Genomic DNA, 27,691 nt, shown 5'->3' with positions numbered 1-27,691 from the left:
GTTGTTTTTCTTTCATACGAGAGCGCTACACTTTAAATATATATTTATTAATCAAACTGTCTCGAAACAAAACTTCATCTCAAGTTCATACTCTTTACAATATTCACTCATGGAAGTTTTTGACGGTTAAATCACGCAAACTTGTTCAAAACCAGATCTGACAATGCTGACCAGGTGAAAAAGAAATATATTTAAGTCATGCTTTTTTTTCCCAAGTGCATATTAAATGCATTATTTTAGAAGTTAAAGGCATAAAGAAGTATGTATACCGTTCTTTTAGAAATACTAAAGCTCAATTTCAGACTTTTCACGGTATATTTCAATGCACTTAGTTGTGCTAAAATAGAATAACTTTGAGTACCTTTATTGTAATTCAAATGTATTATTCTAAATAACAATTAAAATACCCTGTTCTGTCATGTCTGAGGTACTCTCCATTGTCCATAAGGTAAAAAACTAAATTGTGCTAAATCTTTTCCTTAAATTTATGTTTTTATATCCAAGTTTTTCTTTGTAATCAATCCATTATTAAAAGTACTAAGTATACCTTACAGTACACTCAACATACTTGCATATGCACTGATGATTTATGTGTAAATGTACATTACTGATGTACAACTCCGGGTCATGGGGGCAGCAGCCTGGGCAAAGTATTCCAGACGCTTTCCAGCTCCTCCTGGGGGACCCCGAGTTGTTCCCAGGCCAGATGAGATATATAATCCCTCCAGTGTGTTCTGGGTCTGCCCCGGGGCCTCCTACCAGTGGAACATGCCTGAACACCTCTGCCCAGGAGGATCCTGATCAGATGCCCGGTGAGCCCAGACCAAATCCGGTGTTTGGTCAGTGACTTGCGGCGTCAGCAACCAACAAAACAAGCTGTCCTTTAATGTCAGTATGATACCAGGCTGGTTGTTGTTATAGTTAACCGCTGCCTGGCGGTGTCAGCAGGTAACGCGGTGGGACAAGGATGAAAGTCAAGGCTGCAAGAGTCTGACTGGGGCAGGTAGGAGGGGTGGTGGTGGGTCTAACAAACACCGACTTTAACCCGAGAGAGCAGTGTTTGTGTCCTGTAAGATTCTAAAGCCAATCCCTGTATTTTTCCTAAACCTAACCACATGCTTTTGTTGTTCAAGGACAAAAAACATCAATTCAAGGTGTTGTACTGACGTAGTGCTTTTATTTTGAAAGAGACTGTATGTAAATGTTTAATTTCCTCTGAAAACAGAAGTGTATTTTGAAAGAAGATGATGCATGTTACAGGCAGAAGTTGACACGGCGTCCGAGAACATCAACAACCAACACACCCAAGGTACCTTGGACGACGTATGTGGACGTGGAAAGTCCATGACCAAACGTTGATATTTGACGAGGTCAGAGTGAAAATGTGTTGGCCCGAACCACCTCAATTGACCCCTTTCAATGATAAGGAGCAGCAGCACTACTCCAAGCTCCCTCCGGATGTCCCATGTCCTTGCGCCCAGACACCCTTCTGCAGAAACCCAACTTGGCTGCTTGTGTCCACGACCTTGTTCTTTCGATCACTACCCAGAGCTCATGACCATAGGTGAGGGTTGGGACACTTATGGGCCAGTAAATTGAAAGTGTTGCCTTCCAGCTCAGCTCTCTCTTCATCAGGATTATGGTGTAAAATTTGTGTTAATTCAAAATATATTTGTAGCACCCATTAAATGTTTGCATTCATGAGATGTGTACAGCAGTTAACGCTCAAAATATTGTCATGACCCATGGTGGTAAGATGGTGTTGTCTTGGAGGTGCCCCCCCATGTTAACACAGTTAGCACTGTTGCCATTGTTGGCAGTGTTGGCGCTGTTAGCTGCTAGCCAGCTCAGCCATGTTGAGAGCCGTGTGTGGGCAATCCCGTGTCAGGAATGTTGCATACAGCTCCTTTGAAAGACAAGTGAAGTAGTTAACAATTATTTTGATCAACTCAGTTCAGCTGTGTTGCCACTTAAATTGTCAGGTACTTCAATTTATAACAAAATATTCATATTTCATGAACTCTTCGTATGTTTGTGTCAGATAAATCTGATGAGGTAAAGTGGAGTAGAAGTAGAAAGTAGAGTGAAGAAGGAAAGTACAACTACCTCAAAATTGTACCTAAGTACCAAACAGGAGTAAATGTACTTAGTTACAACTCTTTAAATAAAAGAAAACTCACAGGACAGCAAGTATCCAAATGTCACAGGGGGCATCCACACAGTCCATCCGGAGTGTTTGGAAGCTGCTGTGTGTGGGTGGTGGGTGTGCTGAGGGGGGCAGTGGGCCGGAGTGACTGAGGTGTAAGAGCTCGTAACTCACACACATGGTCAACCAATCAGCAGAGCCTGCGGGGGCAGAAAGCCGGTAGGTTACACTTGGACATGAACACACAGGACGAACAGAGAGTCAGGAAACACACTTTCTTCTTCTTCTGTCTCTCCACAGGAGCGACCGCAGAGATCTCACCTGAACCTGACACACTGACTGACCGTCACTCACTGAGGTAACGTGCTCTGCTGGTGCACAGATTCACCTGGCTGGAAACTTTAAACCATGCCGTCAGTCTGACTTTAGTTTGATCAGAGGTGTTCTCACTGTCAGGTCACAGAGGGAGGCGAGCAGTGTAGCCGACAGGAAGTGTTAGAGGTGCACCATGGGAAGAGTTTATCAGTGTTTGGGATGATTGATCTTGCATGTTTTGGAAGATTGAGTCTTAAATAATCACTGTAGTACGAGTAAGTTTAAATTATTGTGCACAAGAGTTATTATTTATTATACTACTGTCACATTACCTTATTTATTTTAGTTTTATATAACTCTTATAATTTATTTATTTAACTTTTTCTACATATCTGTATTTCTGTCCTTGTGCTGCTGCATCAAAGCTTTATCTTATCTTACTTTGGAAGTGTCCACAGCTCAGGTGATACTTTTATTTTGCTTGTCCTTTTTAAAACTTCAGCTCTGTAAACGTCACAATTTCAGAGTAGTTATAGTTTTCACAGTATCAAATCCTCGCATTATCAAACAGAAGCACTACTAAAAGATTCGATATCTCCCCCACCGTCTCGCTCTGTGTACGAGGACTTCAGGACCGTCTTTATGTGTGGTGAGCGTGTGTGTTTTGATCCCCTCCAGTATTCGCTGTCAACATGGCGAGTGTTTGAGGAAGAGAGACTCCGACAGCTGGCCCGGGCGCAGTGGAAGGCATGCGGCTGCTTCCCTGCGTGCCAAATCTCTGCGTGCTATTTATACTCACCTTGCCAGGATCACTACTGGTGTCTATTCATTCACGCCCGGCTGCGGCAAATGCCACCACATTAAAATAAGTGCCAATTACAAATATGCTGTTTCTGCCATTCCATCAATGTGGGAATATCATCAATTGACACTTTGAACCTACTGACAACCAGAGCTGGAATACGCTGAGGTCTTTTACTGGTTTTACAGACCATAATACTTTAATGGTGACCATGACAAACACAATATATACATGAAAAATCCAATATATCCCCATAATTAGAGATGGATGTTTACTTCACCGCATTGTTCCAGAGATTAATTTCTCAGCAGTCACTAGCTGGATTGTCATTAAATTATGTACATCACGGTCTCCAGAGGATGAACCCTAAAGGTGTTGCTGACCCTCTGACTTTGATTCTGGTGCCACCAGCAGGCTGTTTACACTGAACATCCAGTGAAATATCTCAACATCTACTGAATGGATTAGCGCCAAATTTTGTACAGACATTTGTGATGAGTCCTAACAACTTTATTCATCCTGGCTTTTTGTCTGGCTCCACCATGAGGCCACAATTTCACTTTGATCTGACAGATATAGACGGACAGATATGTTATTTATTCCAGGGGTAAATTTGCATTTCCCAGCAGCAACAGTGTCTCAATCAAGGCTCTGGGGGCAACTGCCAATATCTTAGGAGATCCACTGTAGCCGAGACTTCCTCTACCGTGTGGCACTTGTTTACAGTTTGATAAGCAAATTCAGACAGGTCCAGAAAACATTTTGGCTAATCCAGCGCTTGCTCATTTCCAACTCGTCAGTTTGTCAGTGATCACAGTTTAGACACCAATGCAGCAGTATGCTACGCATGCATCTGGTGGCAGCAGTTGTTGACAAAGCAGGCAACAACCCAACTCAGCAAATAACACCGCTTTGTCAGTGGACATTAGCGTCAGATACTAGCCCTTTTTAGACAGGAGTTGTGCAAATTAGCAGGAAAGCCCAATCAGTGTTTTTTCAGCATTGGCAGTATAAAAACAAAATCGGGGAGTGCAGCAAAATGCCGCCTACCTACTTTTGTTTATACAGAATGTGCCTTTTTCAGGGCAATGGGGGGCGTGAGCAAGTAACAAAATGTGTAGCTCAGTGTGTGACGTAAACAGTGACGTGGGAGGGAAGCCGCGGCTGGTCAGTCCTTCGGTGATTCTCTCGTAAGTCGGCCCGTTCTTCACCGTCCCCGTCATCTGACGGTTAATGGCCTCTTCGTTTGCGAGGACAAGGAGGGCGCGCAATTCCTTGTCTCCCCAGTTGCTCATCTTTACATTGTCTGTCAGGTTTGTGTTTCCCTCTTGCTACTAGCTGCTCGCTAATTCCTGCTATCAGCTGTTTCCTGTTTATCCACCGCCGGTGGCTCGCACGTGCGGCGTCATCAACAGGCGGGAAATTGGGCACCTCTGATCAACTCGCCAATCCGGCTCTGTGTGTCTAAACACTCGCAGCTTGCCGGCAAAACGGCCCAACATTCACGGAATATCTGGCAGTGTAAAAGGGGCTGCTGAAGCACAAAAGCCCTTTTTATGGCCATATGAAATGCACCGGCTACCACCATAGTATAGATAATGAGAAAGTCCGTATGGGGCCGGGAGTGAGGTGGATTGGTCAAACAAACCTCAGACATTCACCTGGGAGCCCGCTTTTCGTTTCCCGTATGAAAGCAAAAGTTAGTGGAGTTATTTTGATAACAAAGTAGTGTGCTAGTGTGTATAGCATGACATATGACCTGTGACATTAAATGTTGTTAGTAACAACCATACTTACTTTAAGCCAAGCCATGTTTTCTAAGCCTAGAACATGTTGGCTAATCTCTGTCGACAGATAAAGGCAGATGATTTTTTGAAAAAAGCTCATAAAATGCAACGTCGTTGTAAGACAATAGCTGGTGGGTTCTGAGATTATATATTAGCAGCTGCGTTCTGCCACTTTTGCTCTCCACACGGACTCCTTACCTGTGTGCAGCCACAGCTTACTCAAACGTGACTGGTCAACACTACTCGGACAACAGACGCAACCCAGAAAGCTTCCAATACAAACATCTTGTCCTGTTACCTTGAGATTCTGCATTCGTATGCAGATATCTGTTTATAGCGACTGCAGCAGCAGCAGTAGAGTAGTGCAGAAACAAGTGACAAATACAAGTACTACTAAATAAACAGGACTAGAACTAAAATAAATAACAATCTCATCGCTCCCATAATATTCTATAAATGCTGGTGCCAAGGGTAAGAACAGCAAAAAAGCCTTTTGTCTTATTTCTGTGCAGAGGTTGTAAAAACGTTGATGAAGTAAATTCATGCCCCACATGTCTCTTGTTCTGTAATATCTTTGGCTAACATCTTTCTATTCAAAGGGTCAACACATCCCCAGAATTTAGGAGGATTCCCACAAAGCAGTACATCTGTCTGTACTGATGTGTTTTGTTGATCCTCCTCTCCAGTTCTCACAGTGTAGATGCACAGTGACAGAGAAATGGCGATACCCCGAATGTTCAACTCCAACACCCCGTTCATCATCGTGACCGGAGGATCTGAACTCTCATTTCTCGGCAAAGAGGACGACAGCCAAGTTTGTGAGGAGGAGAAGGACTCGCTGGTCCAGGCCATCGCCCCTCATCTGAGTCGGGTGATGCAGCACGGCACTGCCAAACATGTGGTCACTGAGGGACATGAGGAGAACGCCTGTGTCTCCATAGTGGCACAGGCAGAGAGTAAGAGCTGCATGTGTGGATCAGTGAATGAAGCATGAATGACCACAGTGAGGCGGGGGGGCTTTCTCTGTGCAGATAAGCTATCATTAAAACAGGGTCAGTTTCCACTGGTGCTTTTTATATTGAAATGTATGATGTGTTTTAAGGATGATCTAAGGCTGCTTTCACACCTGCCCTGTTTGGTTCGGTTCAATCAAACTCCAGTTGGTTTGATGAACAATGACAGCAATATAGTCCACGATGAGCAGCGCTAAAATCAACCTGCGTAGTTGTCCCTCCATTGTGACATTAGAAAGTGTCACATTTATCTTGCAAGTGTACTCTTCTTCAACGTTTGCTTTACTTCCTGGATTTTTCCCACATGGAAATTCTGACCAATCAAGAGCAGCTTTCTCACACAAGGCATTTGATCTGGTCCTCTTGTAAATGCTGCCGTGAGAACACCAACCAACTCTAGGCAATTATACAACTTTTCTCCTTAGTCATTAGTTCAAGGTCCACACAGTTTAATATATTCAGCGTTACGTCGTAGAGCTAGTTTGCTGTCTCTGTTACGCAGCTATCCCTCGGTCACTCATTTACAGCTAGAAACAGCATTTCAAAATAAAAGCTCTGTCCCGGGAAATTCACTGTACTTCAAAATGAATTGCATTTTTTTTTACAAACTTGACAGGTTTGCAAGTCACTTGTGGTTCATTCAAAATGGACCTGCGACCCACTTCTGGACCACAAGCCATCAGTTGGGAACCAGTGATCTAACTGATTGTCATGTGTTTTCTACTGGATGAAAAACATGTAATTCTACTTTTAATATGAAATGTTAACACTCAGATATTGCACAGAGTGTGATGACATAAAGTAACTGAAACTTGCCCATATTCAGGGATGATAAACACACCCAGGTGGATGACAGTGGTCATGTGAGATGCTAGTGAGTTGCATTATGGGACATGTAGGATCCAGGTTTTCTTTTTCTTTTCTTTTTTTACTTGTTCTAGAGGCTCAAACAGCCAGAATATTTCGCCCTCTACTGCTTTGATTTAAAATGCCACACTGGGCTTTAATCTGGTAGAAAGATAATTTAGGAAAACAACATTTGAAGCCCTGATGTTAAAGGAGTATATTAACATTTTGGAGGATGTGCTTATTTGCTTTCTGGTAGGGAGTGAGATGAGAAGATGAATACGACTCCATGTCTGTCTGTGAAATAGTCAGAGGCTACAACCAGCAGGTGGTTAGCTTAGCTTAGCTTAGCATACAGACTAGAAACAGAGAGAAACAGCCTGGCTTGTCCAAAGGTAACAAAATCAGCCTGTCAGTGTCTCCAGAGCTCATTATTCACACACTGTATCCTGTTTGTAAGTATGTACAAAAACAGAAGTGTAGAAACATCAATTTGTCATTTTACAGGGGGGTTATGTGCCAAACTTTGTCATGGCCAGAAGTCTCTGCTGGTTGATTCAAACTGCTCCGAGTCAAGAAGTTCAGTTTAGGACTGGACGCTACAACAGCCTGTGGGTTTCTTAGTGGGAGTCAAAAGGTTAAAGTTAGATGAACAGAAAAGTGGGAAAGAGCATAGAGAAGGCAGAGCCAAGGAGAGACATCTGTGTGGACTGAACTCCCCCCTGCCAGACCAGGCCGTACACCCTACCTCCCCCTTACTCCCTTATTTTGATGAGGGAAGAGAGAAGAAGCTAACAGGAGAAAAACTTACCTAACTTTAACCAAGGTGGACTCTAACTGGTCGATTGTTTCAATGATAGGCCCAAGACACCTCCAGAGGGTACTCCAACACATAAACCCTCCTGTAAAAAAAGAATTCCTGCAAACTGTGGGTGCAAACTATCAGCTGTAGCCTCATGTTAAACAGACAGACATGTAACAAGGTCTCAGTTTCCTCATCACTCCTCCTCACAGAATTTGGCTGAATGTATTTATGTTTTTGGATACTTTAACTAAATATTTCTCTGTCCCAGGAGAAGACTATCAGGAGTTCAGCCCCACCAACACACAGTGTCCTTACATAAGATCTCAGCTGCTCAAAAAGCACAGGTACCTCACAACATACAACCCACAGTACCATCAGAGTGTCTCAGGAAGAAATAACTGCCACCAGAATAACTGGAAAAATGAGCTTTGATAATATATAATGATCTTTACACTGTCTATAAATAACTTCATTTCAGTTAGTACCCTGAACATGACATACTGCATGTCATCTAACTGACAGGTCTCTCAACATGGACGCTGCCCTCCTGAGTGACACAGAGGACGAAGACTTCCATCTGGCTGCCAAACTCCCGCTCCACCACCTCCAGAGGAAACAACGCAGGAAACCCAGAGGACAGAGCCAAGAGGACGGTGAACAACCTCCCATCATACAGGGCCTGTGGGTGCAGGAGATCGATTGGCTAAAATCAGCAAGCAGAGAGATGACATCATCAACATCAGCTGAGATCATCCCGCCGCCTCCACAGTTTACTGACTCAGCGTCACACCCCTGCAGCCACGGAGGCTCCTGCGTATGTGACGGCTGTGCAGATGTGTGTGTCAGAGGATCAGAGTCACTCTCAGAGGAGCAGCTCAGATCAGCAGATACAGACGACACCTCCAGCTCTGACGGCAGAGGAGGCTCAGACTCCGATGGCGTCCAGGAGCAGGACTCTGATTCTGTTTACACACATGAGAGCGAGTCAGACTCATCCTGTGCTGCAGAGGACGGCACACGAGCACCAGATAGTTTTGGAGTTGAAGCCAGAGTGTCAAATTTGACCTTTGACCTCATGCACGTGTCCGGTTTTACCTCTGCCTCCCACACTGAGTGGGATTCTGACTCAGCAGGGTGTGTGCAAAGCCTGCTGGGAGTTTCTGACTCCACCTACAGCCCCAGCACTGTAAATACACCCCAGTGTGCCTTTAGTTTTGATGACATCAGCGATGATGACGCAGTTTTGTACGGCCTGAGAGGCAGAGTCACCTGGATGCCGAAGCTTTTTGTTTTACCTTTCTTTAAAGATCTAATCAAACTGACTGTGACAGACTGGAGGACCAGCACATCTGTCAATGAAGGACTCATATTTCATCATGTAAGACATTCACGTCCATGTTTTTATACTGATATAATACGCCTACTTGACTTGACCCCATTATAAGCTCTGAACACTGCTCCTGATGAGTTAAAAATTTAAAGTATGCACTTTTATCAGCGCCACAATCAGCCGAAGGGAAAGTATTCTGAGCTTTATTTTGAAGGGTTTAGTTATTATATCTCCATAAAATGCTTTGGACACTCACAAGAGACAAATTACAACAGGAAGTGCACTCAGAGAGCGCAGACCTCCACCAAGGCAAAATGCCCCGCTGTCTCGCCACATTAAGAAAAGTGAAAAATAATTTGTGTGTCCTCCCTGCGATTTAAATTTGCTACAACATTTAACGGGCTCTTCCTTGGCCTGTGCTGCACCTGTTCACTAAGTCTAATGAAAAGAGGGCCTGTAATATTTCCTGCTGACAAACACACAAACAAATCAAACCAAAAGCATAACCTGCTTGGAGAAGGCATGAAGAAAGTAGATCAAACGAAAGCAGAAAAAGCCAAAATGTCGTCACTTTTAGTGCGTAATATTGATCAAGAGCCAAAAATGCTTCATCCTAGAAATGTAGAAATAAGGTTTTGTTTACCATAAACAAAAGCAAAACAAGGTAAAACTCATTTTTCATATTATCACCTTTGACGTTTGTGAACAAATCGTTTCCTACTCACACATCCAGCAGACACGACATTAGCATTCATGTTGCAGCCCTGTCTCCTAGAAATTACTTTTATATACAACTAGTCTGCAACAGTAGGTACATTTTGAAGGAAACGTAATGAAACCCAGAGGAGATGTTGTTTGCTAACATATCACTGACAGTGTATTTACTTTGTTTTTCACCCTAATGTCAGATCTTGCTCGACAACATCCACTCATAGAGACTACAGCTGGTATTAGTATGGTTATGTTGAGGCACTCGCAACACTTAGCTGAGATAAGGGAAAGACCCTGGTCTTTGTTTAAGACAGAAAAAGTCAGCAGTGACTTGGATCGTTAAACTTTTTACACACATTTAACTCAAACCAGTGTTTTCACCTGATCTTAAGCAAAGTCCTTTTGTTGCCTGAACCTACGGCCCAGTCCTCAAAGTAAAATGTTCGCACGGTACGTTTCTGCAAACGGCAAATCTGGCACATTTGTACATTTCATACATATTATATCAACATTTTGGTTACATGTATATGAGCTGAGCTTCTTATCAGGAAGTGGAGGGGATGGTGGATGTGTGAGACCCAGGCAAGATGGCTGCCAAGCCGCCAATCACTGTTTGAGACCATCAAACAACTAGAACAGGTTATTTTTGATGACACGTCAGAACATGTCCAGCCGTGTTTGTAGCAACCAAACTGGGTCTTTTCAGCCAAAACATGATGTTTTCCTAAACCGAACCAAGTGTTTTTTTTTTGTTTGTTTGTTTTTTTTTTGTCTAAACCAGGGGAGCCATTTTTGAGCAAAAATGATCATTTTTAAAAATGTGTGTGGAGTCACAAACTATATTTAAGCCCTATAATCACGGTAACATAGCCTATTAAGTCTAAGGGCCGTTTCATAGTCAACGCAAAGGCATGCAGACGTGAACGCATGGAGACGCACTGGCCGCCATGATAGCCCATACTTATAGCATTCATTAATATGTTTTACCACAAGGTGGACACTGTGCAGGACACTAGTTATGATAATTTGGTACTTTAACTTTGCAGAGCTGACAGTAAACGCAAACAAATCTGCCCATGCACTATTAAATTCTCTATTTTATCTTAAGACTTTTACTTTTTTGGATTTGACATCCATAGCTTACCAGAGAGGGAGACTCAAGATGAGCCACTGTTATCGAGGTCAGGCAAAGATTCAAGGAAAAAGCGCCAGGCTGTGGATGGAGAAAACATTTTTTTATCTGGTATGTAGGCTTCACATTTTTACACTTGGAGAATGTAAGAATATCTTTAGACCTACACATTGAAATTAAAATTAATTGAAATGTTAAGAACCACCTCACATTTACTACAGTGTGGCAGATTAGCATAGGGCGTCATTCAATCAGAAAAATGTTACCTGTAAAGATAAGTCAGCCAGCGATTATATTTGTCAGCACAGCATCACTGGGGAAACAATTTAGTCCCATATAAACATTTTATTTTCTCAGGTGACATATGGAGTCATATTTCTGTCAGATACAGGTCAAGTATTCTCTCTCTTTTTTAGCTCTGTTTTTGGTCTCCACCAACTCCTGAGGGAAATATCTGTCTCTTTATCTGCTAAATGCTCCACCATGTTCACCAGCCTGTCTCTGACTGAGTCAGTCTGCTGTTTGCTGCTGAGCAGGCAGAGCACTGAGGGTTTATCACCTTTTATTTTGAGCTGAAGAGTGCAGCTGGAACCAGAGCTGATAGGAGCAGTGACACTGAACCAAAACAGTGAAGTTGTGGGTCGTAAAACTTAAAACAAAGAGCTCAAATGCTTCATAGTTTTAAGACTCAGGTGATGATTAGCTGTGTGTTTGTCACCATGAACAACCCCTTTCAAATTTCACATCATCATTTGATCAGTTGATGTATAGAATTAGATATTAGAGCTAGGGATGCACGATAACACCGGCACATTGTGGGTAGCAGCCGATATCAGCTTTAACATGAACTCTCAGCGAGCTTATTCTTCTTTTGCGCAATGAATGAATATCACAAACATTTGTATTTCACGTCTCCATCCGCTGGTGGGCCGTCACCATAAGAGATTGCATGTATAATATGATGTTAATTCCACCACAGAAGAGACTTGATGATCACTGAAATTAGGTGGAAGAAAAAGTGGATGTATCAATGTATCGTCCAAATGAGTTGTTAAATATCGGCATACCAGATATCGGGAGGAAATCCTTATCATGCGTCCCTAATTAGAGCAGTTTAATTGAAGCAGAAGTACCTCCACATTGTACTTGAGTATTGTGCTTAGTTTCTTAGTTACAGCAGGTATTTGATCTTTGACCACAGACAGGAACCAGCTGCAGTGACATCACTGATTGGGGCGTGGCCAAAGTGCAACAGACTTTACTTCCTCAGGCTGTTTGTTATTTCACTGATTCTGTTTACTTTTGTGTCCTAAAGCAACTTCAGCCCGACAGCTGTCAGTACAGGGAGGGAGAGGAGTACTGCGTCCTGCACCACATACAGAACGGCTCATACGGCGATGTGTTCTGTGTCCGGGACAAAAGGACTGGTTTCCAGTGTGCTGCCAAGAGGGTAAGCCAAGAAAGAGTGAGTCATTTGAATCCAGATATGCACCACCCAAAGTCTCCCGCTCCCCAGCGCTGAGCCGATGATTGAGTTTAAAGTGAGTGAAGTGTTGTTCAGCACATTGTTGTCCTCTGATCTCAGATTCCACTGAGTCACTTCAGCAGCGAGGAGGTGAGCACGTGGAGCGCTCTCAACTCTCCTCGTGTGGTGGAGCTCTTTGGGGCCGTCAGGGAGGGCCTCAACATCGTGCTCTTCATGGACCTGAAGCCAGGTAAACTTTCTTCAGTAAATAACACAGATACACTGTCTGTGTGCTGCAGCATAATTCACCACTAACACACTGCAGTGTTGAAAATAAAGATTCATCCATTCCTCTTGCAGGATGTCTGGCTCAGCTTCTCAAAGAGATGAACTGTCTACCTGAGGATTTGGCCCTGCACTACCTTCATCAGACACTGGGGGCGCTGGAGCACCTGCACCACAGGAAGGTCCTTCACCTGGATGTCAAAGGTGTGTTTGTGTTTCACACCACATGAGAGTTCCGGGTATTTATTTCTGCCTGTTTTGAGCACCAGATTAGAGGAGTTTAGACACCTCAGGTCACATGAGTCACACTCAGTGACTGTAACTAAGTACGTTTACTCAAGTACAATTTTGAGGTACTTGTACTTGAGTATTTTCACTTTATGCTACTTTATACTTGTACATGTTGTACTTTGTGCTCCACCAGATTTGTTTGACAGCTATAGTTACATTTTGAGATTTTACAAACACAATGTGATCATTAGTTCATAACATCTGATCCTGTGTTGCAGATTTAATTCACCAAAATTACAAACACCATTTTAAATCAGCTCTAGATCAACCAGCTGTAACCACACTGTTACATGGTGGGCGCTGTGTCCACCATTTTCATAGCTTCCTCTTAAGAGTCCCGCCCTCACACGCTGCCCGCTGTGGCCGGGCGCTACACACCAGTGCCCAAAGGTTACGTCCAGAACAAAGCAAAATAATAAGAATCTGAAATACAAACAGAGGCGAGAATCTCTGCAGATTAATGCACTGCCACATATTCTAGTCAGTCATAAGTGATGAGTGAGAGGGGTTACTTTTGAATGAGTCCACGCATTGTTTTTATTGGAAAATCCCATTCATTCACACACCACACTGACATCAGAGAGCTGGTGGCTGATGTGCTCTCTCCTCTTGGTTGGGGTTAATAGCTGAGCTGCAGAGTTTTGAATGAATTCCAGAGGGTAGGACCATAGTGACTGAAAGCATTATAAACTGATTTGGAGCTTATTCCAGGTGTAATGAGGAGATCTTTACTTGACTACTTGATGATCAAAGAGATCTTTAAAAACGATAATGCCAGCCAAGAAAAATTGTGTGTACAGAGACAAAAAATAGAGCAAAAGGGAATAAAACAAAAAAGTCACAAAAGTATAAATCAGCATTAAAATACAAAGTTTTCCTAGAAATATGTTTTAAGCAATAATTTAAAAACAGGTTACGTGTCAGCCTGATCTCCTCAGGCAGAGGACTCCAGAGCCTCGGGGCCTCGATGCTAAAAGCTTGATCACCTTCAGTTATTAGCCTGCACCTGGGGACGACTAGTGAGGGTAGACTGGAGGATCTCAGGTCATGACTCGTAGCACAGGTAGTCAGAAGCTCAGCTGTATAACGAGGGCTAAACCATGCTGAGCTTTAAAAGTTATTAGAAGAATCTTAAAATTAATTCTGAAGTTAACTGGGGACCAGTGGAGGGAGGCGAGAGCTGGGGAGATTTGTGATGAGATGATGAGATGATTGACGTGTGGTTCAAAGTTCAACTGAGAATCAAAAGTGATGCCTACATTTCTTGCTGTAGATTTTATATTAGTTGCCAGAGAACCAATAAAGGGTTGTAATGTCCTCACTGGGTAATCAGGGCTAAAGGTTATTACCTCTGTCTTGTCTGAGTTTACTTTTACTGAAGTACATACTGTTGATAATACTTCTGTACTTTTAAATACCGGGCTGTTACTTGTAATGTACCTTTAACTTGGTGTATTGCTACTTTTACTTTTAGCGATCTGAGCACTTCCTCTGTCTTTTGTCAGGGGATTAGTTTATATCGATTCATTTCTCACTACATCTGAGGGCATGCTGATGTGTTTCCAGTGTAAAATCACTTTGTTAAAGCAGATTTTAATACATATTCATATTTCTGTTGATATGCATATGTTCGGATTCAGCTTCAGTTTGTGGTCAGGCCCCACAGTAGTAGATCTGATATAATCAGCAGTGCTTACAGAGAGGGATGGAGCCCAGTAAAGCCTCTAGCTGCTGGTTCTACTGTCAGATCGCATCTCCAGTGTTGGTGCCTAATCCTAAACTGACACCTCGACCCTAAACCCCCAGTAATCCCTGCTGAGAGGATTGGAGACGAAGGGGCTCGCTCAAATTAGGCCCCTCCGTCGCCCTCTGTGTTCACTCAGCCAACAAACATCAAATTAAGCAGTCCCATCAAATCACGTCTTCATGCAGAGGTGGAAAAAATGTGCTTTACTTTTGGAGATGTTCCTTCAGATGGCTGTGGTCCCCCGTGAACCCATCAGCCTGACAGCCTCCTGATTTCTCACTCAACTGTTTCATAATGAGCACCAAATGAAAACAAGCTGTCCCACTGAATCCTATGTGTTGATTTTATTCCAGTTGACAATGTGCTGCTGTCTGCAGACTGCAGAGACACATTCCTCTGTGACTTTGGTCTCTCAGAGACATTAGATGACAACGGATGGAGCACCAGAGCGTTCAGGGGTGAGTGAGGTCTGAACAGTCAGCGAGAAACTGCGGCAACATTTACATTAAATATGAATATTTGTTAATCACATTATTGGATTTTGTTACGCAAGTTAGCTTTAAATAAATGCAAAAAAAGATACTTTAGCCTTTTATAAATTTAAAATTGATCTAATCTCACTATAATTCTACTGGCTGTGAATCAAGAGGATGTTGATCCTTGAAAATAAAAAAGGTTTATATTTGCAATTTGGATCTTTCCCCTGATGGTCAGTCTGACTTACTGTATTATTTCCTCTCTGTGTGTCTATCTTTAGCAGGTCCATGACAATAACAGAAATATAAAGATGAACACACTGACAGAGCACAGGAAATAACTCCTGCATTTACAATCTATAATATTATTAGTTATGCAGCAATATCCATCTTAAATTGTCTAGGCTTTGGCCAACATGAAGCAACAGGTCACACCAGACCGAGTGAGGCTGAAGCAGCAAAACCTAATTCTATTGAATTGAGTAATAGTGGGTTTTGTTCATTAGTTAAAGTTTTTATTGAATTATTTTATATATGAATTCTTAATCTTATATTTTTTGTTAAAGTTATGTTATTTTTTTCTTTCAGACGCTACATAAACTCACTTATAGTAATTTCCCAAATGAGTTTTAAAGGTTCTGTATGGAGCTATGGAGAAAGATAGGTAATTGCTGAGTTTCATTTTCCAGTTATCAAATACCCAGCTCAGTCACCATGAGAAAATGTTGGCATTGTACATTTCTGGTGGATGGCGTTTCACCTAGGCAAGACATCTGCCAAGCTGCACACCACAGTTCGAGACAAAGAAACAACAAAACCCGTTGTTTTTCCAGCAACTTTTTAGCCACCAAATGCGAGTGTTTTTTAGTGGTCTGTCACTTTTTTTCCAGCGGGGATAGTGGTACAAAAAGGGGTGTTTTTTACCAAGACATCTCTGAGTTTCCTGTTAAGATTGTGCCACAAAAAGTAGTTTCTTTATTTGCCAAGATAGCACTGCATATCCTGCAGGGAAAGTGCCACAACAAGCCAAAACATAGCTGCATTTCCTGCCCAGATTGTACCTTGAAAAGTGGTTGGTTTTTTTACCGAGACATCACAGCATCTCTGTTGGCATAGCGCCACAAAAAGTGGTTGTTTCTCACTGACATGGCTACGTTTCCTGCTAGGACTGTGCCACCAAAAGCAGATTCTTCTTGCCCAGATAACGCTGCATTTCCTGCAGGGAAAGTGCCACAAACAAGTGGGTGTCTTTCATCAAGACATCGCTGCGTTTCCAGCTGGATTGTGCCCCCAAAACGGGATATTTAACCCTAACCATACCAAGTATTTTGTGTCTAAACCAAACCACACAGTAACGAAGCGAACTTCCAACAAATCTGCTACATAATGATGTACACATGTATCTGTGGTTTGCAGAAACGTACAATGCCAACATGTGTCCTGGCAATAAGGTTGAAAATCATTGCCCGGTCGCCAGATGCTTCGGGTTCGTAGTTTGAGCCGACAAGCAACCCAAAGCTATGATATTTGACGACCTGGAAACGAGGCTGGAAATCTTTCTCCAGAGTTATATACAGAACATTTACGTTGGTGGCACATTGAGCATTTACATCTCAGGCTGATGGTCCTACTCAAACCAGCTTCTACTGACTCAAAAAACATGGTAAAACTTAAAGGGGTCAAGATCAGGAGCTTGTAAGAGACAGTTCAACATGAACAGACAGAAAAAAATACATATATTACTGTGTGTCTACAGCCCCAGAAAAGTGTAAGCCAAGTTAAAATATAGAAACAACAGGAGCATGTTTATTAAGACAAAGTAATGAGCAGGTAAAAGACAGAAAGATTAAAATGAATTCACCGTATGTCGATGTAGGAGCTGCCTTCCCCGGCACAGAGACCCACATGGCCCCCGAGGTGGCACAGGGGGATCGACTGTGTGCCAAGGCGGACGTGTGGAGCAGCTGTTGCATGCTACTGCACATGCTCAATGGATGCCACCCATGGATACGCTACTACTCCCATCCACTGTGTCTCCAGGTGACAGTCTTCTTTGTCTTTATTGGAAAGTGTGACATTTCCACCCTGACGTGTAAAGAGGTTTTCTCACGTTTCCTGTCATGTGTTTGTCAGATTGTCAACGAGCCTCCGCCTCTGTGGGAGGTGCCGTCCAACTGCAACAACTTCACAGCCAAAGTGTTCAGGGCCGGACTCCAGAAGGACCCTGACAGACGAGCGTCGGCAAAGGAGCTCCGGAGGAAAACCACCAAAGCCCTCAGAGCAGGTCGATGTGCTTCATGTTTCACAATCATCTTTATTGTTTATAATAACGATGATAATCAAAAGCATATTAGAGCACTTTCTAAACAAAGGTTAAGTGCTTTAAAACATAAAAAAGAAATGATATAAAGAAATACTGCAACAAAATTAAGAAGTACTTTACACAGAAAACAAAAAATTACAAAGAATTTAACAACATACAACAAGAACAGGAAACTACAACAGTGTAATGAGCACAGACTATGGCAAAAATAAAATCAAGAAGATAAGACAGGCTTTAAACAAAGTGGTTAAAATAACTCAATAAAACAAAGCTGAATATCAGGGTTAGCTCTGCAGTAAAAGTATGACCTGAGAAGTGATTTGAGAGAGGACAAACACTCAGCAAAGGTCACGTGGAGAACTGTTCAGTGATGTAGCAAAATGCAACGCTTTAAACGTTAGAAGTAAAATATATAATAATAATTTCTAAAATGAAGAGGCAGCTAATCTAGAGAGGCTAAAAGAAAAGTAATGTGATCTCTTTGTCCCAGTTAAAAGCCTCTCAGTCTCCAGGCCCAGACACACCAAACTTCTCAACCAAAAAAATGCACATGAACACACCAACAAGTACGTACTGTACGTTCTGTTCCTGCGTGAGAAGACATACCCTTCCATACCACCAGACAGTGGTCATCTGTAATCATCATTCAAAAAGTGGAAGTTCATCTTGACGCTAGTTAGCCAGCTAGCACATTAACAACACAATGCAATGTTGAAAGAACAGTATATTTACTGTGCGTGAAAGAACAATGACACAAACCATCAGGAAACATTTCTGCTAAAGAGCTCAGTGGATAAAGAAAAATAATCTGACCTTATTTAACAACTTTGTTTCGGTCTCACTCCCTCGTGACTTTAGCTGTTTGTTTACTTTCCTCACTTCTGTCTCTGTTTCCGTGTGCTGAGTCAAACTGCCAATCATAGTGAATCAGGCTTTACTTTGCCAACTGAATAGGCGGAAAAAAGCTGACTAGCATCAACAAGGGCCTTAGACTCTCACCAACAGCCCAACAACTGTTGGCTTGTGTTACGGCCTTTAGGCTTTTCAATTAAGGCAGGTAAAAAGTGCATTGTACTAATTACAACGTGACAAAATTAAAGTGTGTATGGAAGTTTTAGTATCTTTAAAGCAACTTTATGCAACTTTTTAAATTAAAATAACAGCTTTATTATCATCTGCTAAATCAATCAATTGCTGAATTTCCCTTTGGGATAAATAAAGTTCTTTCTATTCTATTCTATTCTATCTTGATGCTACACTGACTTGTAACAGGGAGAATAGTGACTCTATCCTTCCCACTCAGCACCCCAAACGGCTGTTCGTGCACTATGTCCCTTTGATAAACGAAGTGGATCACCAAAGCGTAACAATTTATGGCACTAGCTAGTTTGGCTGTAGTTGTTGTGGCTGATGTTGTCTTTTGATACTATGAAGCTAGCTCGGTTTTCTCATTACAAACATCATGGCAGTAGCGAACAGCCCAAAAAGGAAAGGATTCACAGAGGAAACAAATAAGAGAAAAAGAGAGAGTGACCGAGCAGGCCGGACAAAAGTAAACTAACAAAGGGATGAATGCAGGGTTACAAAGTGTTTGTAACATAACTGTCCTGATATGAGCTGCAGTGATCTGTCTCACGGCTAACTAAAGAAATACGACAATCACACAGTGTACATCCCTGTCGATGTTATTCATGAGAGATTGTGACATATGCTGTCGCCTCATTTGTGTCATCCCTGTCTCACTGAGTTCTGGGTTTTTCTGGATTCCAAAAGTCACATTCAGAAGCTTAGCAAACTTTCTGTCATTTATTTTGTGTGTGTTCATCTCCAATGCCACAATAGATAAAACTGTGCCGAGTCATATTCGTGCAAAATTTTTCACGTCAGCCGACATGGCTCTTCTTCTTCTGATGTTCGATTTCCTGGCTCCAAATCAGCTTCAGCTTGTCCACAGATGAACTTGTAAGGCTGTCCATGAGACTCAGTGAGACGGGGATGACACAGATAAGGTTACAGCTCATGTCACAATCTTTCATAAATAACATTGGCAGGGATATACACTCTGCTGTCAGGTTGTAGATGTTTGCCTGTTAGCCATGAGACATATCACTACAGCTTACGTCAGGGTCATATAAACAGTTTGCAGTCTTGCAGGCGAATATATATACAACAGTGGTCTACCACTCTGAAACTGTAGGGGAACCAAATTGCCAAAATATTAATTCAGTCAGGACCACTTCAGTCAAAGAAAACTTTATTTCCATGTGCAGTATTATATTTGGCAGTACGGCTCTCTTCTGGAGCCCCTCTGCTTTTCTTCAGGCCTAGGCAGAAAGCCCTTATAACCCTTCAGCCTGAGGCTGATGTAACACACCTCCCTGCCCTTCCATGCACCTACATGGAAAGCCTAAGGCAGGGAGAGCAGCAGCAAAGACCCCCTGGGAACGGAACAGAACAGAACAGTATCAATGACAAACAGAAATGACACTGATAAATCATGAGTCGTGGGCTGGATCTGAAGGTATAGCTGCAAGTCATCAGCATAAACACTAAACGAGATGCCATGGCAGTGAATAATATCCCCAAGAGGGAGCAACTATAGGAAAAAAACAGGACCCAGGATTGAGCCTTGAGGTACTCCAAACCTAGTTTTTGTGATGTCATTGTCAATAGAAACCAAGAATTGTCTGTTTTTGAGCTAATAAAACAGTGTGTTAACCAAAAACCTCCAATCTCAAGCACCTTACTGTTGTTGTTGTGTTTACTGCACCACTGAGGACTCTACATTTGTTCCACAGTTGGCGGTCTGAGTCCCTGGTCCATCAAAAGTGCCTGTGAGAAGCTGCATCACAGTGAGAGCCAGAATGAAGACACGCCCTGCTCTCTGTCACCTGGGATCAAACCAACCAAACCATCAGCCACGATGTACTGGGTGAGCCCCTGGAGGACAACAGCAGTGGACGAGGACACCAGTGACTGGAAAGATGGTGACTCAGACCAAAACTCTGACGTGGAGACAGATTTCTTAACCAGGGAATGGGAGTCCCAGCCAAAGTCTTTGCAGGATGATTATGCTGCAGATGGAAAAGACTGGGACACCTGCTCTGATTCAGAGGTGGATATATACATGGCCGAGGAGGAACATGTTCAGGAGAAGTGGCCGAAAAGTGACAGGGACTATGAGGGGGACTGGGAAGAGGAGGGAGATGAAGAGGGGGAGGGGGAGGAGGAGGAGGAAGAGGAGTGGGAGTCCTCCATGTCCACAGAGTATCTCCGTGCTCTCAGAGGCATTTTCCCTTTGCTGCAAAAAGGCCAACAGACAAATGACAATTCATGGGGATCAGAGCCGGAGCTGGAATACCTCCGAGACGGTGAGTCAGAAAAACTCTGCGTCATGAGGACAGCTCAGCAGATACACTCCTCTCTAACAGTTTGTTTATACATGTCCAGAATCACCTCATTTCATCTGACGCAGCTACATTTTATCAGGACGCTGCATCTCAGTGTGATTTCAGAGCTTTTCCTCTCTGGTGCATATTTAAAGTAAAACAGAGTTTTTTCCAGCGTGTCTTAAAGGGGAACACAGGGCATGCCTTAGCGGATCATGGTAAATGGACTGCACTTGTATAGCACCTTTCTAGTCTTCTGACCACTCAGTGTGCTTTCACAGGGGTCACATTCACTCACATTCATACACTGATGGAACAGCCATCGGGAGCATTCAGTATCTTGCCCAAGGATACTTCAACATGCAAAGTGGAGGAGCCGGGGTTTGAACCGCTGATCCTCCAATTGGTGGACGACCCGCTCCACCACAGCCACGCAAAAGTATCAAGATGATGCACAGCTGAAACACAGTGTGACATGAGGTTAATGTTGTGACATGGTTGCAGTCAGGTTCAGGCAACAGAACTTTAGGAAGAAGAAGAAAAAGATGTACTTTATTGATACCCAAGTTATTTCACTCTGTTGTCACACACACATGCACAAACAGGACCTATACATGCTTTAAATGGAGAGATGTGAGGGGGCTGCCGTGGACAGGCACCCTGAGCAGTTGGGGGTTTAGGGCCTTGCCAACTCCACAGTGGTCCATACTGGGACTTGAGCTGGTGACCCTTGGGTTCCCAAGCCAGGTCCCTATGGACTGAGCTACATGTACTGCTGCCTACTTGGTCAAGATTAGAACATGTTTTTAGTTAAGATAAGTATGTGAATGATGTCAGCGTGTGACCCATCCATCTGTGTACTTCTTCAGCTGACAAATATCGCCATGGATACGTTTACATTGGAGTGAATTAGCTCAAAGCCCAATGCAGCTCATAAAGACAATAAGGGATGTGTTTGGTGTCGACGGCAACACTGAGAGCCGTGACAGAGCGTCCATATTTGATTACCTGTAATCATTCAACTTCAGTTCCACATATTGATCTCTGGAAACAAAGAAGGTTTCCAAAAAGGTCACCTTGCAAAGACACATCCTGAGTTACTGAGTCAGACGCCCCACGAGGTTTCACCTTTTCACAGAGCACCTGAAGAGCCTGGTTATTTAGGCACAAGTCTAATAAAGTGAAGGATTGATTTGGAAAGTACCAGATTTTAAGTAAATGCACTCAAACATGTAAAAAACATTGATATCATCCTTCAGTGGGAAGAAAAGTTTGTTGCTCAGCACTAAACTGCTGATATGTTTTCTCTCACTAGACGTACCTTTGGGCACCACGATCCAGACCCCGTCCCCTGAACCTCGAGACGACCCTCCGTCCTGTTTCAGCTGCTCAGACACATCACAGATAGACGCCTCAGAGAAGGTGTGTGTTGTGAAGTCACAGGTGTACGTGTGCCGCACATGTGGAATTAAAACGTTCTGAAAATGTTCTCTCCATTTTTAAGGACTCTGATCATTCGTCTGATGATCTAAGCTCTGGAGTCTTTTCCTCCTGCAACAGTCGGACAGACGGACACTTGGAGTGGTTGGCCTCAGCCAGTCAGCCGTCCTCGTGCTGCTTTGAAGGTAAGACGGCAGGACGTATCACTCAGTTACATGTCGTTCGACTTCTGTTTTTTACTGTTATTGACTGCTGTGACACTCCAGGTGTTGACATCTGGATCGAGAATGTCCAGGGCGAGTGTCTGAGGATCCGTGAGCGGCGGCAGGTCAAAGTGGGCCATGTTGCCATAGGAATCAGCGATCAGGTAAGAGGCGACGTAAATTAAGTAAAAGTACACAAGTAGTTTGAAAAGAATTTACGTGAAGTATCAAAATTATGGATCTCACCTGTCATTAACAGATCTCAGGGAAAGCCTTCACCTTGGAGACGCTGGACAGGAAGATCGTGTCCTTTGAGCAAGAGATCAAAGAGTCGTGTCTGTGGCTGCGCTGTGTTCCTGCTCCTGACAGGTGTCAGCGCTGGAGGTGGAGAGTCCGAGACGGCAAACTGGAACTCAGAGAATGAGACTTTGTTGTTGTTGTTGTTGTTGTTTTATTTGTGGTTTGCACCAATTTATGCATTTATGCGTAAACATGTGCACAGGTACCTGTAGATGTTGTGCTGCTGATATGACTGATTTTCAACCCAGTAGTCAGATTTTTTTTCTTTTGTCGTTGTGTCAATGCAGTGATGTCTTGGTTAAAAACAACCATTTTTAGTGTCACTACCCCGGAATGAAACGCAGCGATGTCTTGATAACAGCAACTGTTTTTCATGTTGCTACCAAGACAAGAAATGCAGAGATATATATGTTCATGTGATTTTCCGAGCAGGAAATGCAATGATGTCTCTGTAAAAGCAACAATTTTTCATGTCACTATGAAGGCAGAAAACGCAGCGATGTCTTGTTAAAAAGAACCATCTTTGGTGTCAATTTCTCGAAACACAACAGTGTCCTTGGTAAAAAAACAACTGTATTTCATGATACTTTCCATGCAGGAAACACAGCAATTCCTCAGTTAAGCAACTGTTTTGGTAGTGGTACTAGCAAGGTAAGAAATGCAACAATGTCTTGCATAAAACAGTCACTTTTGTGTCACTATCCCCGGTGATCCCCAGTAACAGGTTGCTAAAAAATGGCCACATTTGGTCCCTTAAACCGATGACACTGTCAGCTCATAAATACGTTACTTTAGAAATGTTGATAATATGTATGAAATGTGCAAATCCTGGCTTATAGAAATGTACGTTGACATTTTCCTCTGGTGACTGCTGGATTTTAAGATGTGTGATTTTATCAACATGATGTGATTTTAAAGCTGATTTTCTATTTGTAAAGATGATTTATAGCCGTTCTTCAGTTTAATGTTATCTTTTCTTATCTCGCCCTGGATGCACAATCAGGGGACAAAAGAGTTCAGACGTTTGGGGCACCTCTTTGTTCTCTCTGTGATCTGGAGTCTGTCGTGTTTCTTTGTGCCCTTTAAATGCAGTGAACAAGTGAAGCTGCTTAAATCCATGAATAACTGTCATGATACAACATGAGCCCTTGAGACTTTAATACTTGAACATTACTCACATTTTATATCTTAATAAAAAAATGACCTGCTCTCTTCTGCCACCTCTGCTTGTTTTCCTGTCACTGCCTCCATCGTGCACCGTGTCCTCCAGCTTCAGTCCACACAGGAGGAGACTCAGACCAGAGCTGCAGCTACTGGGAACATTTACAACACTAATGAAGAAAGCAGCACAAAGAAGGTTCATGTGACTGAGTCGCTTGACAAACAGGATTTCACATGTGGTCACATGACTGAGACTCATGGTATTTTTATGTAAAATGCTTTACTGAGAATTATTACAACAGTGAATCGACCAGTGAGGAAAGTTTTTCTTTTTAAGGAAAATGGAGGGTGTTTATATTTTATTATGGATATTTAATAGGCTGATTCCACAATGTTGTATTTAAATTCCACTGGATATGTAGTTAATTATACTGCCTTTGGACCTTCATTTCTGGAGTTGATATTTACAGAAAATTCTGTTGGTAAAAATGCAGAAAACATTTTTAAAAAAAGACTCTTTTTTTTTTGTGTCTGATCAAAGTGTTTTGTTTGGGCGGATTTTGACTCATAACCTCTAAATTTCTGGCCTTTCCCTCCCTTTCAAACAACATATGATGTTTGAGGAATCTGGAGCTCGGGTCGCTCAAGCAGCTCCTCCCATAGCAAATATTTAAACACGGCCCAGCAGTCATTTTTCACCCTCTGTTACCCTTTTTCACCACAGCATCACAATTAGTGTTCCTCTAACTCTGTAACATGATTCAGTATGTGAGGATCTGTTTGGCCGAACCTTCTGGCCTAAAACGAAAACAAGAATCATAATGTAAAGTGCTCAGCAGCCTGACTCCACTCAGAGAGCGATCTGTGTTGACTTTCAGCAGATGTCCGGTAGCTCAGAAATTGCATAATGTCAACACAAAGGATAATACAGTGAGTCTTTAAACTGATGACTGAACAAACAGAAAAAAGGACAAAAGGACTTGTTTAAGTTACGCCTTAAAATTTGAATAATCAGTGTCACCCTTTATTTCAAATTTGGCTCGAGGGACTCTACAGAGCTGTTAGTCTGGTCCTAAGAAAGTGGTACAGTCCTGTCACAATCCAAGTGAGCTAACACCGACTTTAGCGTAAGGCTTGCTGGCCCTGCTTTGGAGCAGGTTTAACCCTGAGTTTGCAGGGTTATTCCATAAAAATGGACTTAACCCAGGGCTAAAAGTTGCCAGTGAGTCAACAGTACAACTGTAGAACGGTAACATAAGTTAGGTGTTGAACTCAGAGCTGGTGGAAGTGCAGGGTGAATCGTGTATAGCCCTGGGCTGAGGTTAACCCTGGGTTAATAATGTGTGACTAAGGACAGCCTGAGCCGAGAGAATGCAGAGTTAAAAGCCTATAAAGTCCCTTCAGTCTGTACTTAAAGAGTTAACTTTGGTATTTTTTGATCTGGACTCTGTTTTCCGTTGTTTTTGTGTCCAATTGACAAATGGCAACAAGAGTTTTTGAAGATGTAAAACAGGCTGCCATGGGCAATTATTCACCGTCAACTTACATCCACTGAAAGTGTTTGTTCTTGTCACTGACAGGCTCAGTGTTACTCAGTATCTGACAACATTATGGGAAGGATCCCGACAGAGATAGAGCTTTTTGCTAAAGAGAAAGATCCTTTTTATTTAAACCAGAAACAGCCCTGAAATCACCATCACCAAACCCACCAGAGTCCATTAAAATAAACTGTAATTTTATCATCATAAAACACACTTAATTCAAAGTTGACAGAAACAAAATTAAACTAACAAAAACCGTCTTGGTTTGGTCCTTCCACTCTTCTAACAATCACCAGCTCTGGTTTGGTTGAAATAAACCCTTAACTCATCCAGTGAGATGTGGAAATATGCTGGTTCTGTACACACTAAAATGACTGCTCATTTAAATGGAGTCTGGTGGCTTTGGTGATGATTCTTGGACTGTTTGGTGAATAAAAAAATGATTCTACTTTTAACAAAGCGGTTTATCTTTGTAGGGATTTTATTAACTTTTTTACCTTATTTATATACTTTTTAAATAGTTTTCCTGTAGCACAGTGTAGTACACTTCATTGTGGCAGTATGAGAATGTGGTTTTGTACGTTCTGTTTCATTTAATATAGTAATACAAATTTAATAGTAATATTACTTTTCAATATCATGATCGCTTGTCAATGTAGTGAAATATCATTTCTCAATCATGTGCAATAGTACTTCTCATTGTCACATCATATTCAATATAACATTGATTATCAGGTGCAGTCTGCTTTTTCCACCATTTTGTACTTATCTAACTCCCACTGTCACTCCATTAGGCACTAGGTTTGCTTTTGCTCCTTTAATACACACTTCATATCTTTACTATATAATGATGAAAACTCTGTGTGTGTGTGTGTTCCAGGTTTTTCTCCTCACTGACTTGGTCAATCCATGTGAAATTTGGCACAGTGGTAGAGGGTCATGGGAGGATGCCAATGAAGCAATATTACATCAACTGGCCAAAGGGGGGCGCTATAGCAACCCATTGAAATGTCAAACTTTGAATGGGCATATCTCATGCCCCGTATGTGGTAGAGACATGAAACTTTGCACAGAGATGCCTCTCCTCATGAGGAACACATTTGCCTCAAGAACCCATAACTTCCGCTTATATAGATTTTCCGCCATTTTGAATTTGTTGAAAAACACTTCAAATGGATCTCTTCCTAGGAAGTTTGAGCGATCTGCATGAAACTGGGTGAACATAATCTAGGGAGCAATATCTAAAGTTCCCTCTTGGCAAAAGTTGGAAAACTTCCTAAAACTGAGCTTCTATAAGGCAATGAATATTGCGGAGGGCGTGGCTCATCACATAAAGGTGTAGAACATCTCAAGGGTTTCACCCATCACCACGCAACTTTGTAGGCATATGACCACACATAATCTGAGGGGACCCCTCCATTATTGAGCCCATCAAACAAAATGGGGGCGCTAGAGAGCTCATTTCTTATCTAGGCCTAACCGCCATATGGATTTTTACTAAACTTGGTAGATATGTAGAACAGGACGCCTCAAGGTGACTGGAGAAATTTAACTCTAATTGGCAACTGGGTGGCGCTATAACAACAGAAAAATGCTTCAAAATGGCTAAAATGTGACCGATCGCTGTGGCTCCCCCTGTGGACCAATGTTGGTGTTGTTTCTAATGTTTGGTATGACTAAGTCATGGTATGGTATGCTGTACATAATCACGGAAACTGTCAGTGTGTCATTCTGTCAGTCAGTCATTCTGTCTGTCCCACGTTTTTCTACTCACTGACGTGGTCAATCTATGTGAAACTGCACATAGGCATTGAGGACTGGCATAGGTAGAAGGTGACAAAGCTACCAGTGGCTATGGACTAGTCTTGTATATTTGTATATTTTGCCAGATATTTATTACTCTATTGTTTCCAAAACTGGGCCCAGTGAGTGGCCCTGACCTACTGGTTGTTACTGGTTGTGAACCTTAAATTGTGGTTACTGAACTTAGTGCTACTGTAATTTGAAGCGCAATAACTTCCTTCAGGATAAATAAAGTTCTATTGGACTGAACTGAATATAAGAACAATCTGAACCTGTCAGTGGCAAAAAGAAGCACTTTTAGATGATGCAAACTGACGGTGCCTAACTGCCCTGGGTGGTTACACTGCAGCCTGTTCTGCCGCTGTCAGCTGCAGCACTGT

General features: G+C 42.5%; 1 protein-coding gene and 1 long non-coding RNA gene across 4 annotated transcripts; one reads left to right on the top strand and one right to left on the bottom strand.

Annotated features, from left to right (window-relative positions):
- Positions 1-1,157: 1,157 nt before the first annotated feature.
- On the bottom strand, positions 1,158-3,443 carry LOC125880706 (uncharacterized). Its single transcript, XR_007448139.1, has 3 exons — positions 3,066-3,443; positions 2,181-2,346; positions 1,158-1,906 (listed from the first exon to the last, which is right to left on the bottom strand). It is a non-coding gene; the product is annotated as an uncharacterized LOC125880706 (long non-coding RNA).
- Positions 1,485-24,044, top strand: LOC125880629 (uncharacterized). 3 transcript variants are annotated; one of them, XM_049563258.1, is made up of 16 exons: positions 1,485-1,564; positions 2,447-2,504; positions 5,737-6,006; positions 7,983-8,058; positions 8,237-9,092; positions 12,203-12,337; positions 12,473-12,602; positions 12,713-12,841; positions 15,029-15,133; positions 17,028-17,191; positions 17,285-17,435; positions 20,273-20,845; positions 22,179-22,285; positions 22,368-22,488; positions 22,570-22,670; positions 22,766-24,042. In XM_049563258.1, exons 3-16 carry the CDS (start codon positions 5,751-5,753, stop codon positions 22,928-22,930), a joined length of 3,069 nt encoding a protein of 1,022 aa, XP_049419215.1. In that variant the 5' UTR covers positions 1,485-1,564; positions 2,447-2,504; positions 5,737-5,750; the 3' UTR covers positions 22,931-24,042. The 3 variants fall into 3 exon arrangements, with proteins under 3 accessions (XP_049419215.1, XP_049419213.1, XP_049419214.1); XM_049563256.1 differs by having other exon boundaries at positions 17,028-17,435; positions 22,766-24,044; XM_049563257.1 differs by lacking the exon at positions 1,485-1,564 and having other exon boundaries at positions 2,382-2,504; positions 17,028-17,435; positions 22,766-24,043.
- Positions 24,045-27,691: the final 3,647 nt, after the last annotated feature.

This window comes from Epinephelus fuscoguttatus, linkage group LG20, assembly GCF_011397635.1.
Source record: "Epinephelus fuscoguttatus linkage group LG20, E.fuscoguttatus.final_Chr_v1".
In the NCBI taxonomy this organism is placed as follows: Eukaryota; Metazoa; Chordata; class Actinopteri; order Perciformes; family Serranidae; genus Epinephelus; species Epinephelus fuscoguttatus.
The sequence above is the reverse complement of the archived record's forward strand: the minus strand, read 5'-3'. Positions and strand labels throughout refer to the sequence as shown.